General features: G+C 44.6%; 1 protein-coding gene across 4 annotated transcripts in view; it reads left to right on the top strand.

Annotated features, from left to right (window-relative positions):
* uckl1 (uridine-cytidine kinase 1 like 1) overlaps positions 1-8,071 on the top strand; it is a 70,394-nt gene extending 62,323 nt beyond the window's left edge. For 3 of the 4 annotated variants that reach the window (XM_033041404.1, XM_033041405.1, XM_033041406.1), the window contains exons 11-15: positions 79-141; positions 2,205-2,327; positions 2,790-2,897; positions 6,051-6,207; positions 7,097-7,436. In XM_033041404.1, coding sequence (XP_032897295.1) covers positions 79-141; positions 2,205-2,327; positions 2,790-2,897; positions 6,051-6,207; positions 7,097-7,173 — 528 coding nt within the window. In that variant the 3' untranslated portion in view covers positions 7,174-7,436. Of the gene's footprint in view, positions 1-78; positions 142-2,204; positions 2,328-2,789; positions 2,898-6,050; positions 6,208-7,096 lie in introns of all 4 variants that reach the window. The other variant, XM_033041402.1, reaches the window with a different exon arrangement.
* The last annotated feature ends 9,321 nt before the right edge of the window (positions 8,072-17,392 follow it).

Here is a 17,392-nt window from a genome sequence, read left to right as displayed (position 1 = left end):
TCCTGCACCTATTTTCTATATTTCTACTCAGTGAATGCTTTCTATCTAACTGGTTGTGTTTTTGGTATTCTGTGACAGACATGCACAGTTCAAACTCTGCAAGGCCAGGACTATGAGGGGAGAAGGTTCGACGGAACAAGAGTAAGTTTGTTACAATGATGCTGTTGCGAGATTTAAGGGGGCTGTCCCACTTGGGCGACCTAATTGGCGAGTTTAGGAGAGTTTGACAAAATGTCATGTTGAAGACCTCCTTCGACAATGTTGAAGACTATCTACGGGAAAATAGGACACCGAATAGTGGAGAGTGAAGACGACCTCCTTCGATCTCCTTCGACCTCCCTTCGACTATGATGAATACCTTCGACTACCCTCGATTACCTACGACTAACATGCCGATCTACTACGACTAAACCTACGAGCAAAAAAAGTATCGATTTTTTCCATGGCGACCTTTTTTCACTCGCGGGCATTTTTCAGCAAGTTGAAAAATACGCCGCGACCTAGCTGAGGCCTCGAGTAAGCGGGGACTACTCTCGAGCATGAAGGAGACTTACAAAGACCTCCTAAGACCTCATGTCGACCATGCTGCGAGTATGAGTCGAGGGCAAACTCACGGATTAGGTCACCCAAATGGGACAGCCCCTTAAGTATCCAGATTAAATTTTACTGTTCAGTTGGCAATATTGCCAATGCTAAACCATTAGCTCCTGTATCTTAATAACGATATGGATGCAGATTACAGGCACTCACCGACCTATGTAAGGGTTACGTTCCCTGAACCCTTACGCAAATTGGATTTTACCTGAGTCAGAATCTCCATCCCTACCCCCATCCCAAAGTAACTCGCTGAGAGTAGTATGTAGGGTAGTGTTGCCAACTGTCCCATATTAGCCGGGACATCCCGTATATTGGGCTAAATTGGTTTGTCCCGTACAGGACCGCCCTTGTCACTTATTTGACTGCTACTGCTCGGGTCGAGGGGACTGTCGGGTCGGAACGCCACGTCCGGCCCCGCCTCACCCGTCCCGACGTAGTGCAGCCCATGGAGTGCAGCAGCAGCACCTCGCCCGTGGTCCCGTTGGTCGGCAGCCCGGCCAGCTGTCCGACCTTCGCTTACCGCTGACACTGGACTTTGCACGCAACGTCGCCTGGGCCAAAACTCCTCAGCTGGCCCGCCGGCTGGGCTTTGTGTGCAGTCCAGCACCCGGGCCAACTCATCATTCACCCAGCCACGGTCAACGAATTGCTGTCGGGGAATTTGTCCCTTATTTTTATCTTTTGTCCCTTATTTGGGAGTGAGAAAGTCGGCAACCCTAGTGTAGGAAGGTACTGCAGATGCTGGATTTGCAGAGATCGCAGTCTGAAGAAGGGTCTCCACCCGAAACATCACCCATTATTTCTCTCCAGAGATGCTGCCTGTCCCAGATGCCGGTTTACACCGAATATACGACACAAAAACCTGGAGTAATGCAGTGGGTCAGGCAGCGTCTCTGGAGAAAAGGAATAGGTGACGTTTCAGTCTGAAGAAGGGTCTCGACCTGAAACCTCCTCTAAGGGGATGCTGCCTGTCCGAATCTGTCCGACCTGCTGAGTTACACCAGCACTTTGTGTCTGTCTTAGGTGCTTAATAGTTGTTCTATTTCAGGTTGGATAAATAGAAAGACACAAGTTATTAAAGCAGCAGGCACTTCTGCAGATGCTGGTTATTTAGTTCAAACTATATATACATGAGTGTAATCGAGCTGTATCTCTAAACTAAACTCACAGCATCAAGGAAAGCTTGAAAAAAGCACAAAGTGCTGGAGGAATTTTGAATCAAGGAACTGGAGATGCTGGTTTACAAAATAAAAAGGCACAAAGTGCTGGAGTAACTCAGTGGCTCAGGCAGCATCTCTGGAGAAGGTGGATGGGTGACGTTTCTGGTTGGGACCCTTCTTCAGACTAATTGTGGTGGGGAGGGGAAGGGGGGGGGAGAGAAAGCTGGAACAGAGGAGGTGCAGGACAAAGGCCGGCAAGTGATAGGTGGATACAGGGGTAGTGTGGAGGAGGAGGGAGGGGGACTTAACGGTTCAGGCTGCACTTTTTAGGTTTGGCTCAAGATTCCAGTATCTGGAGTCCCTTGCGTCCCAGGGAAAGATTTGCTGATAAATTGTTACAAAGCTGTTTGGATCAGCTGGAGATACATTTTTTTTTCATTCTTGAAGATAACAGGCGTGTCCATTCTAAGAGCGGGGGAGACAATGGAGCCGGCCTTACGAGCGGTGTGCAAAGACGTGCGAGTGGGCAAAATCCTCATCCAGACTAACCACACCACCGGGGAGCCAGAGGTAAACGCAGCGAAAACGTCCTCTCCTTAATCGTGCCTTGACTGTGTTTCATCTGAATTGCAGCAGCAATTAGAATGGAATTAATCCATGCCAATCGGCATGGTGGCGCAGCGGTAGAGCTGACAGCGCCATAGACTCTGGTTCGATCCCGGCCATGGGTGCTGTCCGTACAGAGTTTGTACGTTCTCCCCGTGACCTGCGTGGGTTTTCTCCGAGATCTTCGGTTTCCTCCCACACTCCAAAGACGTGCAGGTTTGTTGGTTAATTGGCTAGGTATCAATGTAAAATTGTCCCAAGTGTGTGTGTGTGTGGAATAGTGTTAGTGTGCGGGGGGTCGCTGGTGGGCATGGGCTCGTTGGGCCGAAGGGCCTGTTTCCGCGCCGTATCTCGAGGATAAACTAATCTGCTCACGTGGTTTGATTTGCTATACGCCTTCATGAACCTTTCACTTCCATATTACAGCTTCATTACTTAAGACTGCCGAAGGACATCAGTGAAGATCATGTCATTTTAATGGACTGCACAGTGTCCACAGGAGCCGCAGCTTTGATGGCAATCAGAGTCTTATTAGTAAGTGTGTAAGAACGAACTGCAGATGCTGGTTTAAACCGAAGGTAGACACAAAAAGCTGGAGTAACTCAGCAGGACAGGCAGCATCTCTGGAGAGAAGGAATGGGTGACGTTTTGGGTCGAGACCCTTTATGTATCTTATTGAATTTTTCGAGGATGTAACTAGTAGAGTGGATAAGGGAGAACCAGTGGATGTGTTATATCTGGACTTTCAGAAGGCTTTCGACAAGGTCCCACATAGTATACAAACTTAAAGCACACGGTATTGGGGGTTCAGTATTGATGTGGATAGAGAACTGGCTGGCAGACAGGAAGCAAAGAGTAGGAGTAAACGGGTCCTTTTCACAATGGCAGGCAGTGACTAGTGGGGTACCACAAGGCTCAGTGCTGGGACCACAGCTATTTACAATATATATTAATGATCAAGACAAGGGAATTGAAGGCAATATCTCCAAGTTTGCGGATGACACAAAGCTGGGGGGCAGTGTTAGCTGTGAGGAGGATGCTAGGAGGCTGCAAGGTGACTTGGATAGGCTGGGTGAGTGGGCAAATGCATGGCAGATGCAGTATAATGTGGATAAATGTGAGGTTATCCACTTTGGTGGCAAAAACAGGAAAGTAGACTTTTATCTGAATGGTGGCAGATTAGGAAAAGGGGAGATGCAACGAGACCTGGGTGTAATAGTACACCAGTCATTGAAAGTAGGCATGCAGGTGCAGCAGGCAGTGAAGAAAGCGAATGATATGTTAGCATTCATAGCAAAAGGATTTGAGTATAGGAGCAGGGAGGTTCTACTGCAGTTGTACAGGGTCTTGGTGACCACACCTGGAGTATTGCGTACAGTTTTGGTCTCCAAATCTGAGGAAAGACATTCTTGCCATAGAGGGAGTGCAGAGAAGGTTCACCAGACTGATTCCTGGGATGTCAGGACTTTCATATGAAGAAAGACTGGATAGACTCGGCTTGTACTCGCTAGAATTTAGAAGATTGAGGGGGAATCTTATAGAAACTTACAAAATTCTTAAGGGGTTGGACAGGTTAGATGCAGGAAGATTGTTCCCGATGTTGGGGAAGTCCAGAACAAGGGGTCACAGTTTAAGGATAAGGGGGAAGTCTTTTAGGACCGAGATGAGAAAAACATTTTTCACACAGAGAGTGATGAATCTGTGGAATTCGCTGCCACAGAAAGTAGTTGAGGCCAGTTCATTGGCTATATTTAAGAGGGAGTTAGATGTGGCCCTTGTGGCTAAAGGGATCAGGGGGTATGGAGAGAAGGCAGGTACAGGATACTGAGTTGGATGATCAGCCATGATCATATTGAATGGCGGTGCAGGCTCAAAGGGCCGAACGGCCTACTCCTGCACCTATTTTCTATGTAGGAAGGAACTGCAGATGCTGTTTACACTGAAGATAGCCACACAATGCTGGAGTAACTCAGCGGGTCAGGCAGAAATCTCTGGATGAAAAGTATGGGAGACATAATCAAAGACTCGTCCCACCCTGATTCTTCCTTCTGTCTGGCAGAAGATACAGAAGCTTCTTGGGGGGGAAAAAGCTCACTGAAGCCTCAGTAATAGCCCAGTTATTAAAACACAAGAGATGGACACAAAATGCTGGAGTCACTCAGTGGGACAGGCAGCATCTCTGGAGAGAAGGAATGGGTGACGTTCCAGGAACACAAGGGTAACGAGAGAAAAGATCGGGCCGCTGGAGGATAAAGGAGGGGATCTATAGGCCTGTCCCACTTACGCGAGATTTTCGGCGACTGTCGGCACCCGTTGCAGGTCATCGGAAACTTTCAACATATTGAAAATTCTGCAGCCACCTGAACAAGGTACGACTCTTTGGGCGACTACTCACGACCATACAGGCTTCACCCCGCGACATGTCGCCCGTATGGCCGTGAGTCGCCTCCTCAGTCGCCCAAAGAGTCGTAGCGTCTTTCTGGTCGCCGCTGGATTTTCAACATGTTTCAACGACCCATGACGGGTGCCGACAGTCGCTGTAAAAGTCACGTAAGTGGGACAGCCCCATAGGGTTGGAGTCAGAGGATGAAGGCGAGGTAATAAAAAAAATACTTTGCCTCAGTATTCACAAAACTGGAGATGGAGGCGAGGCAGATCGGGGGTGTGGAATACTCAAATGTTTGGGCAGTTTGAGACCAAGAAAATAAGTGGTGTTTTCAGGTCTCTTAATTGTTCTATTTTAATAATAACCTTAACTGCAAAAAGCACCCGTCTTTCTAATACATCATACTAATAATCAAATATATTTTCACTGTGAATGTTTTTAAAAAGGAAACTATGCGGTACGGTGGCGCAGCGGTAGAGTTGCTGCCTCACGGCGCCAGAGACCCGGGTTCGATCCTGACTACGGGTGCTCTGTGTACGGAGTTTGTACGTCCTCCCCGTGACCTGTGTGGGTTTTCTCCGGGTGCTCCGGTTTCCTCCCACACTCCGAAGACGTACAGGTCTGTCGGCTAATTGCCTTTGGCAAAACTGTAACTTGTCCCTAGGGTGTAGAATGGTTTTAGTGTGCGGGGATCGCTGGGTCGAAGGGCCTGTTTCTGTGCTGCATCGCTAAACTAAATAAAAGGCAGTTTTACTTAATTCAGTTTGTGAAAGGGGAACGAACTATCCTGTGAATTGGCTGCCTGATTGGGACACACCTGTCGACAGATGTTAAAAAACAGCTGGAGTAACTCAAAGTCTGAAGAATCTGAAGAAGTGGCTCGACCTGAAACGTCACCAGTTCCTTTTCTCTAGAGATGCTGTCTGATGCGCTGAGTTACTCAGCAATTTAAACCAAGTTCAAGTTCAAGCTTATTGTCATGTGTCCCTGATAGGACAATGAAATTCTTGCTTTGCTTCAGCACACAGAACATAATAGGCATTGACTGCAAAACACATGAATAAATAAACTGATAAAGTGCAAATAACAAATAATGGGTTATTAATGTTCAGAGTTTTGTCCGAGCCAGGTTTAATAGCCTGATGGCTGTGGGGAAGTAGCTATTCCTGAACCTGGTCGTTGCAGTCTTCAGACTCCTGAAGGTAGCAGGGAGATGAGTGAGTGGCCAGGATGGTGTGGGTCTTTGATGATACTGCCAGTATCCACAGTTCCTTCTTGTTCACATTTCTTGTCCTTTTCAGGATCACGATGTCCAAGAGGAGAAGATCTTCCTCATCTGCCTGCTGATGGCAGAGATGGGCGTTCACTCAGTCGCCTACGCCTTCCCCCAAGTGAAAATCATCACCACTGCAGTGGACAAAAAAGTCAATGATCTGTTCCACATCATCCCTGGCATTGGTAAGTGTTTTTAGAAACATAGAATATAGGTGCAGGAGTAGGCCATTCAGCCCTTCGAGCAAGCACTGCCACACAATATGATCAATATGGCTGATCATCCAGAATCAGTACCCCGTTCCTACTTTCTCCCCATATCCCTTGATATCCCTTTAGCCCAAATATCTAAATCTAACTCTCTTGAAAACATCCACTGAATTGGTCTCCACTGCCTTCTGCGGCAGAGAATTCCACAGATTCACAACTTTTCACATATTTTACGACTATAGATTTCAAGGGCATCAATTCTCCTGTGAAGTGCAGATGGAGGAAACTAAGAGCCTGCCCAAGGACTTCCGAATGTCCTGTGAAATCTCACGCTGCCTAAAGGCTTCAGTTCACCGTTTCCAAATATCTCCTCTGATTGGCAGCGTCATTTAGGAAAGGTTGGAAAAAATAATTAAAATGTTTTAAAAATGAAAAAATATTTTGCATTTAAAAACGCATGCATTTCATAATGATATGAAGAGAAATAAGTCAGAAAATCAATGCAAGCTCTATTTTGATCATCAACAGTGGTGGGATAAAACCAACAGGAGACTCAAGCGCACATGGACGCACACACGCACACATGCAAACACGCCAACAACATACAAACACACACAAGGACAAACACAAACAAACAAGAATACACAAACACACACAAGGACACTAGTACACATGCAAACACACTAACACAAATACAAGCAAGCACAAGATACCCTCTCATCCTTCTAAACTCCAGAGTGTACAAGCTCAGCCAATCCATTCTCTTGTGATTTGATTTGTGAACCCAATCAGCTATCCACTGATATTCTGTAGAGGAGGAGGAGGAAGCACAATTCTAAACGTGTAATCATCTTTAATATTTCAGGTAACTTCGGAGATCGTTACTTTGGGACGGACGCGCCCACTGATGGGTGTGAAGACGACGATGGCGTAGCAATGTGATGCGCGTCTGTGTGTGATTCTTGCACCATAGTATTCAAGCCCCTCGTGGATTAATAGATGAACGGTTTAAGTTTCGGACACGCTGCCTGGATTTTAGTTGCAACGGTCAGCTGCTCCTCGTTAGATCGAACAAAAACTATCCTGTGGCTTTGGAGTTGGCTCGAAATACCTCCTCAAAATGCTGCCCTTTCTCCAGCCTGTTAGTTCATTTAACATCCAAAGAACAATAGTTTAAAAGATACAGCACCTGCTAATCGGCTGACATCATCCTGCAATGGATAAATAGTTGATTTACAAAATTACAGATTATTTTTTAAAGGGAAGAATTTACATTATCTTGCAGCATTGGAAAATAATGCCACCATTTATTTCAACAAAAAAATTGTGGAAGATTCTTATTTTTATTGTTACATTTTAGATAATATAATATTTTAAATTGAAAACAAATGAATGTAAGATTTCTCAACAGATACTGAAGCACTCTACAATTGTTTAAACCTCTTTGGAATAGGCGTGGGATTTGCAGCAAGTTTAATGTTGGTACATTATTAACGGGCGCTTAAGTTATAGACTGTTATTGACATTTATCACAATGACTGCGTTACTTTTGGAGATTGTTCCTGAGCACTTTAGAAATCCAAATGTGTGATTTATCATTCCTATATAGAAGATCGGTGTGGATTTAAATGCATTGTAAACTTGCTACAAGGATTAGCAGCACCCTGACCCACAACAAATTAAGTGTAGGAATTCAGAGCACTGTGAAGAGGTTTTACTGCACAGGGAGAGATCATTTAATCCGCTGCCTTGGCCAGATATTAGCTGGCTACAATCCCGCACTGTATCGTTTATCAATGAGAACCTCTTGTATTTTAAAATAAAAAGCTTTATATTTTGATCTTTCACCATCGGATCATTTCAGGTGAACAATTCCGAATTGTTGATCAGTGTGGTCGTTGGGGAAACGGTGTCGTAAATGATCCACGTTGGTTTAAGTACACACACGTGTACCGGGGGTTCGAACCTGACCATGGGTGCTGTCTGCACAGTGTTTATACGTTCTCCTTGTGACCGCGTGGGTTTTCTCCGGGTGCTCCAGTTTCGTTTAGTTTAGTATGTCGGCTAATCGGCCCTCTGTAAATTGCCCCCTAGTGCGTAGGATGCAAAACTGGGATAACACAGAACGGGTGATTGCTGGTAGGTGTGGACTCAGTGGGTCCGAAAGGCCTGTTTCCACGCAGTATCTCTAAACTAAACCGTTACTGGCAGCTTCCAATTGATTTCCTGCCTTGATCCAGAGGGATTACCAGGAAAACATTTCAGAGGTATTTTACCATGGAAATTATGGAGCCAAACACTCTCCAAGTATCACCATGAATGTTCTCCCCTGTTTTGGAGCTTTGGAGGTCAAAACTCCTCTCCTTATTAGCCAGTCAAAGTGTTGCTCTGATTACTGATTTGTGGATGAATTGACTTCAAACAGTTTGTCAGCGCAGTTTGCCAGGGTGAAATTTCAAATCTACATATTTCAGAAACCAGCTAACTAACTCGCCTAAAAAAAATACAAAGTGCCGGAGTGCGGGTCGGGCAGCATCTGTGGAGTGACGTTGCCTGAGCCGCTGAGCTCCTCCAGAACTTTATATATTGCCCCATATTCCAGCATTGCAGGTTCTTGAGCCTCTTATTTACACATGCACACATGCACACGCACACTCACACACTGTTTCACACACAGACTTTCACACACTGTTTCACACACACACTGTTTATACACACAGACTTTCACACACACACACATAGATGCATGCAGGTAGGGCAGGCAGTGAAGAAAGCTAATGGCATGTTGGCCTTCATAACGAGAGGATTTGAGTATAGGAGCAAGGAGGTCCTTCTGCAGTTGTACAGGGGCCTGGTGAGACTGCACCTGGAGTATTGTGCGCAGTTTTGGTCTCCTAATTTGAGGGAGGACTTTCTTGCTATTGAAGGTGTGGAACGTAGGTTCACCAGGTTAATTCCCAGGATGGCAGGACTGTCATATGATGAAAGAATGGAACGACTGGGCTTGTATTCACTGGAATTTAGAAGGATGAGAGGGGTTCTTATAGAAACAGATAAAATTACTAAGGGATTGGGCACGCTAGATGCAGGAAACACATTCCTGATGTTGGGGGGAGTCCAGAACCAGGGGCCACAGTTTAAGAATAAGGGGTAGGCCATTTAGAACTGAGATGAGGGAAAACTTTTTCACCCAGAGAGTTGTGAATTTGTGGAATTCTCTGCCTCAGAAGGCAGTGGAGGTCGATTCAGAAGGATGCTTTCAAAAGAGATTTAGATAGAGCTCTTAGGGCAAGTGGAATCAAGGAGTATGGGGGAGAAGGCAGGAACGGGGTACTGATTGTGGATGATCAGCCATTGAATGGTGGTGCTGGATCGAAGGGCCGAATGGCCTACTCCTGCACCTATTTTCTATGTATTTATGTACACAGACTCTCACACACATACACACACACTCATACACATACTCTCTCTCACACACTCACTCAGAAACACTCTCACACACTCACATTCTCACTCACACGCACTCTCCTTGTTTAGAGAACAGGTCCTGCCCCCAGTTTTAAAATGTCCCTATTCGCACATTCTTCCCAATCTCCTGCCCCCCATCACTCACTTCCTTTTCCCATTGTACGGAATAACTCAGCGGGCCAGGCAGCATCTCTGGGGAAAAGGAAGAGGTGAAGCTTTGGGTCGGAACCCAAGATGTCTTCAGACATCTTCCATCTGTCACTTGCCAGGCTTTCTCCAGTCCCCATCTCCGTTCCTGCTAACCCCCCCCCCCCCACCCTCTGATACAACCAATCTGAAGAAGGGTCTCAACCTGAAAAGTTACTCATCCATGTTCTCCAGAGATGCCCCCCCGACCCCCGAGTTACTCCAGCATTTTGTGTCTTTTTTTTTCTTCTAATTAAGTTTGTACATCTTTAAATAGAATACCCATCAGGCTGAGAGGACATAAAAAGCCCAGCCCTGGTCCTGCCACAAATGTATCTGACTCACTCCGAGGTGCCATCTAGCACAAGGCTGGTGCTTCAAGTGGTTTCATTTTCCAAAACAATATCCGGTGTGTCTAATGACTCAAATTCGCAATAAACTCTCATGGTCTATAGTTTAGTTTAGAGATGCAGCACGGGATCAGGCCCTTCGGCCCACTGAGTCCGCACTGACCAGCGATCCCTGCACATTAACACCACCCTACACACACTAGGGACAATTTACACTTATTACTAAGCAATTCGCCAACAAACCTGTACGTCGTGGGAGGAAACCGAAGATCTCGGAGAGAAACCGACACAGTCACGGGGAGAACGTACAAACTCCGTACAGACAGCGCCCGTAGTCGGGATCGAACCTGGGACTCCGGCGCTGTAAGGTGGCAACTCTACTGCTGCGCCACCGTGCCACCCAATAGCTTGCAGCTAAATAGTTTAAGATTGTCCAGTAAAATATATCCTCATTATTTGTATATTGTCATTAAAGTTGCAAATGATGAGATCATAAGACATAGGAGCAGAATTAGGCCATTCAGCCCATCGATACTACTGCCTTTCCATCATGGCTGATCTATTTTTCCCTCTCAATGCCATTCTCCAGCCTTCTCCCCATCACCATTGAGAGTTTCTTGATTAGTCAGGGCGTCAATCTATGCTTTGAAAGTAACCTGTGTCCTGGCCTCCACAGCCGTCTGTGGCAATGAATTCCACAGATTCACCACCCTCTGGCTAAAGAAATTCCTCCTCATCTCCTTTCTAAAGGTACGTCCTATTATTCCAAGTTTGTGCCCTCTGGTCCTAGACTCTCCCCACTGGTGGAAACATCCTCTCCACCTCAACTTTGAAACTCAAGTAGGTCACTGCTTGTGTCAAGAGCAAAATTATTTACCAGACCATCTATCCTAACATCAGCAGTTGGTTTAGCTCTTTATAATTTGAAAATAGCGATATGGGTTGTATGACCGAGAAGTTTCATTATTCCAACTGGGCTAATCTTTGAATATTCTTAGTTAATAATATATCTGGCTTTAAAACGTTAAAGACTTTATTCAGGGTAGTGACAGGAAGGATGCTGTGGTTCAGTTCACAACGTGGAAACTTACAATATCTGTGATCAGTTTCCATTATTGCAGCATGTATACTTTAATTCCCAGATAAGATAAAATTGTCGACTTAACTTAGTTAACATTATTTTAAATTAAAGCTGCTACCATTTTGGAATCAGAAGTGACCATGGCATTGAATGTCTTTAGTTCAATTGCAACTTTGCTGAAGAGCGGGATATTGTGAGTTGCTGTGTATTGGTGAGTAAACTGGACCTTTCTCATAGAGTAAGTAAGTAAGTTTAGAAACATAGAAAATAGGTGCAGGAGTAGGCCATTCGGCCCTTCGAGCCTGCACCGCCATTCAATATGATCATGGCTGATCATCTAACTCAGTATCCTGTACCTGCCTTCTCTCCATACCCCCTGATCCCTTTAGCCACAAGGGCCACATCTAACTCCCTCTTAAATATAGCCAATGAACTGTGGCCTCAACTACCTTCTGTGGCAGAGAATTCCACAGATTCACCACTCTCTGTGTGAAAAATGTTTTCCCCATCTCGGTCCTAAAAGATTTCCCCTTTATCCTTAAACTGTTTATTGGCCAAGTATTCACATACAAGGAATGTGCCTTGGTGCTCCACCCACGTAACAACATGACATACAGTGACAGTTACGAATGGCTCAGAAAACACTAAACATTAATAATAATAAGACATTGATGATAAAACACCATTGATCAAGCATGTGAGCCAACAAAATACCAGATCAAAGGGAGGCTAAAGATTTTTGGCTGTTGAGTAGAGCAACTACTCGTGGATAAAAACTGTTTTTATGTTTGGCTGTGGCATTATGTCTGGCTGTGCGAGAAGCGTTAAAAATATAATCCTGGTATAACTAATTATCATCAGCTGCCAAGAAGCCGGCTCCTTGAGAGTTGTGATCGGCTTTTCTTACCCAGTTATGCGTTTAAAATATTGCTTCTAGCATTTTCGTCATGGACAGATCATCCCTTTCTACAATTCATTATAGTTTATCAATCAATCAATCAATTTTTATTTATATAGCACATTTAAAAACAACTCACGTTGACCAAAGAGCTGTACATAGAAGAATTTGGGTTGCCATACAGCCATACAAATAAAAAGAAATGCACAACACACGATAGAATTTAACATGAATGTCCGCCCCACAGCAGAATCAACGTTTCCCACTGTGGGGGAAGGCAGTAAAAGTTCAGTCATCTTCCTCTATGTTCACCCGTGGTCGGGGCCTATTGAGGCCTCCACAGTCGCCACAACGGAGGCCCGATGTTTCAGGCCCTCTCGCCGGATGATGGAGCTCGGGCTTCAGAAAAACGCTCTCAGCGGCTTGGAGTTCCGAAGCGGCCGCTTTAGTTATAGTTCAGTTTATTATCACACGCACCGTGGAACAGCGAAAAGCTTTTTTGTTGCGTGGTATCCAGTCAGCGGAAAGACAACACGTGATTACAATCAAGCCGTCCACAGTATACAGATGCAGGATCAAGGGAATATTGTTCACTGCAAGGTAAAATCCAGTGAAGTCCAATTAAGTTAGGACCAGAGGTCATACTCAGAATTAAAGGGCGCACTTTTAGAAAGGAGGTGAGGAGGAACGTCTTTAGTCAGAGGTTAGTTAATCTGTGGAACTCATTGTCACAGAGGGCTGTGGAGGCCAAGACTGGATATTTTTTGAAGCAGAAATAGGCAAATTCTTGATTGGAATGGGAGTTTTGGTTATGGGGAGAAGGCAGGAAAAAAGGATTAGGAGGCAGGGATCAGCCATGATTGAAATGGCAGAGTAGACTAGATGGGCCGACTGGCCCATATAACTTGTGAACTTGTAAAGATATTTGTTTAAGAAGGAACTGCAGATGCTGGAAAATCGAAGGTACACAAAAATGCTGGAGAAACTAAGCGGGTGCAGCAGCATCTATGGAGCGAAGGAAATAGGCAACGTTTCGGGACGAAACGTTGCCTATTTCCTTCGCTCCATAGATGCTGCTGCACCCGCTGAGTTTCTCCAGCATTTTTGTGTAACTTGTAAAGATAGTCTGAAGGTCTCCAGTGAGCTAGATGGGAGGTCAGGACCGCTCTCTAGTTGGTGGGAGGATGGTTTAGCTGCCTGATAACAGCCGGGAAGAAACTGTCCCCGAATCTGGTGCATTCATCTTTCGCTGGGAAAAGAACGCCGCTCGAGAAATGCACGAAATAGTTTAAAAAAATGAACCGTCAAGTCTCCTAAGGTGTAATGGAAAATTCACCACAAACCAGAATGCAATTGATAAACAGGAAATGAGTTTGCTATGAGATGGTATATAGTAGCCAGCTTGAAGCAATTAGTCCTTTTTGAGCCCAAAAGCAAAGGCCATTGCAGTGAACACATTTTACTAGAATACTTACTTCACACTTAGGTGGAGATTGTAATGCAGATATTACTAGGACCTCCAAGTATCCTTGCATTAAATACCTGAACTTCCTACAGTCACAAAAACACAGGTAAGTATATATTTGTTGTATACAATTTTGTATCTATAGTAATATTGTTTATATTAGTCATGAATTTTAAATGTAAGAAAAAATCAATGTTCTTAGCAATTGTAGTTTATAATGCAATACAAATATAGAATGGCAGAGATCACAAGATCATTTTTCATTCATTGAAATATGGTCTATGGATTATTATGTTAGTCTGAAGAAGGGTCTCGACCTGAAAAGTCGCCTATTCCTTCGCTCCATAAATGCTGCCTCACCCGCTGAGTTTCTCCAGCATTTTTGTCTACCTTCGATTTTTCCAGCATCTGCAGTTCTTTCTTAAACATTATGTTAGTTTAGGTTATTTTAGAGATACAGAGAGGAAACAGGCCATTCAGTCCACCGAGCCCGTGCCGACCAGCGATCCCCATACACTATCCTTCACACTAGGGACAATTTACAATCTTTACTGAAGCCAATTAACTGACTAAACTGTATGTCTTTGGACTTGGGGAGGAAACTAGAGCATCCGGGGAAAGCAGGGAGAACGTACAAACTCCGTATAGACAGCGCCTGTAGTCAGTATTGTACCTGGACCAATGGCGCTGCTAGACAGCAACTCTACCACTGTGCCTCCATGCCACTAATATCATTGATTAAAATGCTCTGTTGGTCAGAAACACGTGGTTCCAAGAAACAAACTGACCTAGACAGTGTAGATGTGGAGCAGGAGTTGCCAGTAATGCGAGCGTCTAGGACCAGGGGTCGCAGCCTCAGAATAAAAGGAGGAATTTCTTTAGCCAGAGGATGGTGAATCAGTGGAATTCGTTACCATAAACGGTGGTGAAGATCATGTCATTGAGTATTTTTAAAATGGAGATTGATAGCTTGTTGATTAGTAAGGGCATTAAGGTTATGGGGAGAAGGCAGGAGAATGAGGTTGAGAGGGAAAGATAGATCACCTATGTTTGAAAGGCGGAGTAGTTTCAATGGGCTGAACGGCCTATTTTTTTGCTCCTACATCTGATCGTGTTATAATAACGATCCTTCATTTTACAAAATTATTCTAGGAAGATTTAAAAATATCTTGGGTAACAGAATTATAAAAAAATCGAGGAGCAGAACATGTCAAATCCAGAGATAGACACAAAAAGCTTGAGTAACTCAGGCAGCATCTCTGGAGAGAAGGAATGGGCGACGATTCCGGTCGAGACCCTTCTTCAGACACAGTCTCGACCCGAAACGTCACCCATTCCTTCTCTCCAGTGATGCTGCCTGTCCCGCTGAGCTACTCCAGCTTTTTGAGTCTATCTTTGGTTTAAACCAGCATCTGCAGTTTCTTCCTACATGTGTCAAATCCAGAAATCTATTCTTAAACTTACAATACAAGCTACAGAAAACGATCCAGAATTGACCTCCAACGTGGAGATGATGGCAAGGGTGTCTTTGGCAGCTGCGGCAGGAGAATTAGCAGCAGCACTCACAACTCAGACACCCAGTGCAAAGCACCCAATTCATTGATCAAAATATCTCATAATAAGATTCTTTCTCACTGTTTAAATTTGCTGGTTAATTATAACATGTTAATAATATTCAAATTTTGACAAAATATTTTCAGTAAAATACGAAAAGTCACTTTGACATTCTGAACGACAGATTAAAATAATTCACACTTTTTCCTTAGTGCCAGAATTATGATTTTAATTGAACTTAAACTCCAGAGATATTATGTTGTGTCAAATTGTCAAACATTGGAACATCTGATAATTGTGCTATGAATATTTCAGATCTGGCAGATCCCTGGGGGTTATTATGATGGGGTTTTTTTTTAATGGGTTAACTACTCAATCTTTAGGTATTCATTCATGCAACATGGATGTTGCTGGGAAGATTCATAGACTAACTCTTGCTGTCAAAGGAATCTGAGAGGTACCCTTTTCACACAAAGGGTGGTGGGTGTATGGAACAAGCTGACAGAGGAGGTAGTTGAGGCTGGGACTATCCCAATGTTTAAGAAACATTTAGACAGGTACATGGATAGTCATAAGTCATAACTATTATACATATATAGTTATAAGGAATAGTAGAATTTGACCATTCGGCCCATCAAGTCCACTCCACCATTAAATCATGGCTGATCTATCTATCTCTCCCTCCTAATCCCATTCTCCTGCCTTCTCCCCATAACCTCTGATACCCGTACTAATCAAGAGTCAAGAAGGTTTAGGGGGATAAGGCCAAACGCAGACAGTTGTAGATGGGACATATTAGTCGTTGTGGGAAGTTGGGCCGAAGGGCCTGTTTCCAGGATGTATGACTCTAACCATGAAATACTTTGTTTACTGAAACCTTCGTATTTGCTCTAAATATCCACTTCTCGGGCCCATGACCACTCATCATTCTATTTATCATGTATCTGTACACTGTGGACGGCTCGATTGGAATCATGTGTAGTCTTTCCACTGACTGGTTAGCACACAACACAAGCTTTTCACAATAAATGTGACAATAAACTAAACTATGTTACATATAATGCAGGGCAGCACGGTGGCACAGCGGTAGAGTTGTTGCCTTACAGCGCTTGCAGCGCCAGAGCCCCAGGTTCGATCCCGACTACGGGTGCTTTCTCCCTGTAACCACGTGGGTTTCAGTTTCCTCCCACACTCCAAAGACATATGCATTTGTAGGTTTTTAAGAAGGAACTGCAGATGCTGGAAAATCGAAGGTAGACAAAAATGCTGGAGAAACTCAGCGGGTGCAGCAGCATCTATGGAGCGAAGGAGATAGGCAACGTTGCTCCATTGCTCCAACGTTGCCTATTTCCTTCGCTCCATTGATGCTGCTGCACCCGCTAAGTTTCTCCAGCATTTTTGTGTACCTTGCATTTGTAGGTTAATTGGCTTGGGTTTGTAAATTTGGTATAAGTGTAAATTGTCCCTGGTGTGTGTAGGCTTGTGTTAATGTGCGGGGATCGCTGGGCGGTGCGGACTCGGTGGGCCGAAGGGCCTGTTTACGCGCTCTATCTCTGAAGCTAAATAATGCATTAGGAGTCACCAGTTTAAGGTGGGGTGGGAGATTGCAACCTTCACGTGGTCCACCCTGTTTCGACTAATGCAATCAACCCGACGTGCACAAACAAAATCAAATAGAACAAGTTGACCTACAACTTTAGGCTGTGCACGCCATACACAAGATTTTTTTTATTTATGTGGCTATTAGGCAGTCTATATTTTTTCTTTAGTTGTGAATAATTGCCACCAGATACATTGGTAATACAGGGCGGCACAATGGTGCAGCGGGTAGAGCTGCTGCCTCACAGTGCCAGAGACCCAGGTTCGATCCTGACCTCGGGCACTGTCTGTGTTGAATTTGTACATTCTCCCTGTGACCACGTGGGTTTCCTCTGGGTGCTCCGGTTTCCTCCCACATCCCAAAGACGTGCAGGTTTGTAGGTTAATTGGCCAAAGTGCCCCATCGTGTAAAGTGGGAACGGATGATCGATGAACGGCACTGGGCTGAAGGGCCTGTTCCCGTGCTGTATCTCTAAACTAAACTCAATACTGAGGTACATTAGCAAAATGATATCATGTCTATTAAACACCGGTGATATTTAATTGGGGTACAAAATATA

This window comes from Amblyraja radiata, chromosome 23 (genome assembly GCF_010909765.2).
Source record: "Amblyraja radiata isolate CabotCenter1 chromosome 23, sAmbRad1.1.pri, whole genome shotgun sequence".
NCBI classification, from domain to species: Eukaryota; Metazoa; Chordata; class Chondrichthyes; order Rajiformes; family Rajidae; genus Amblyraja; species Amblyraja radiata.
The sequence above is the reverse complement of the archived record's forward strand: the minus strand, read 5'-3'. Positions and strand labels throughout refer to the sequence as shown.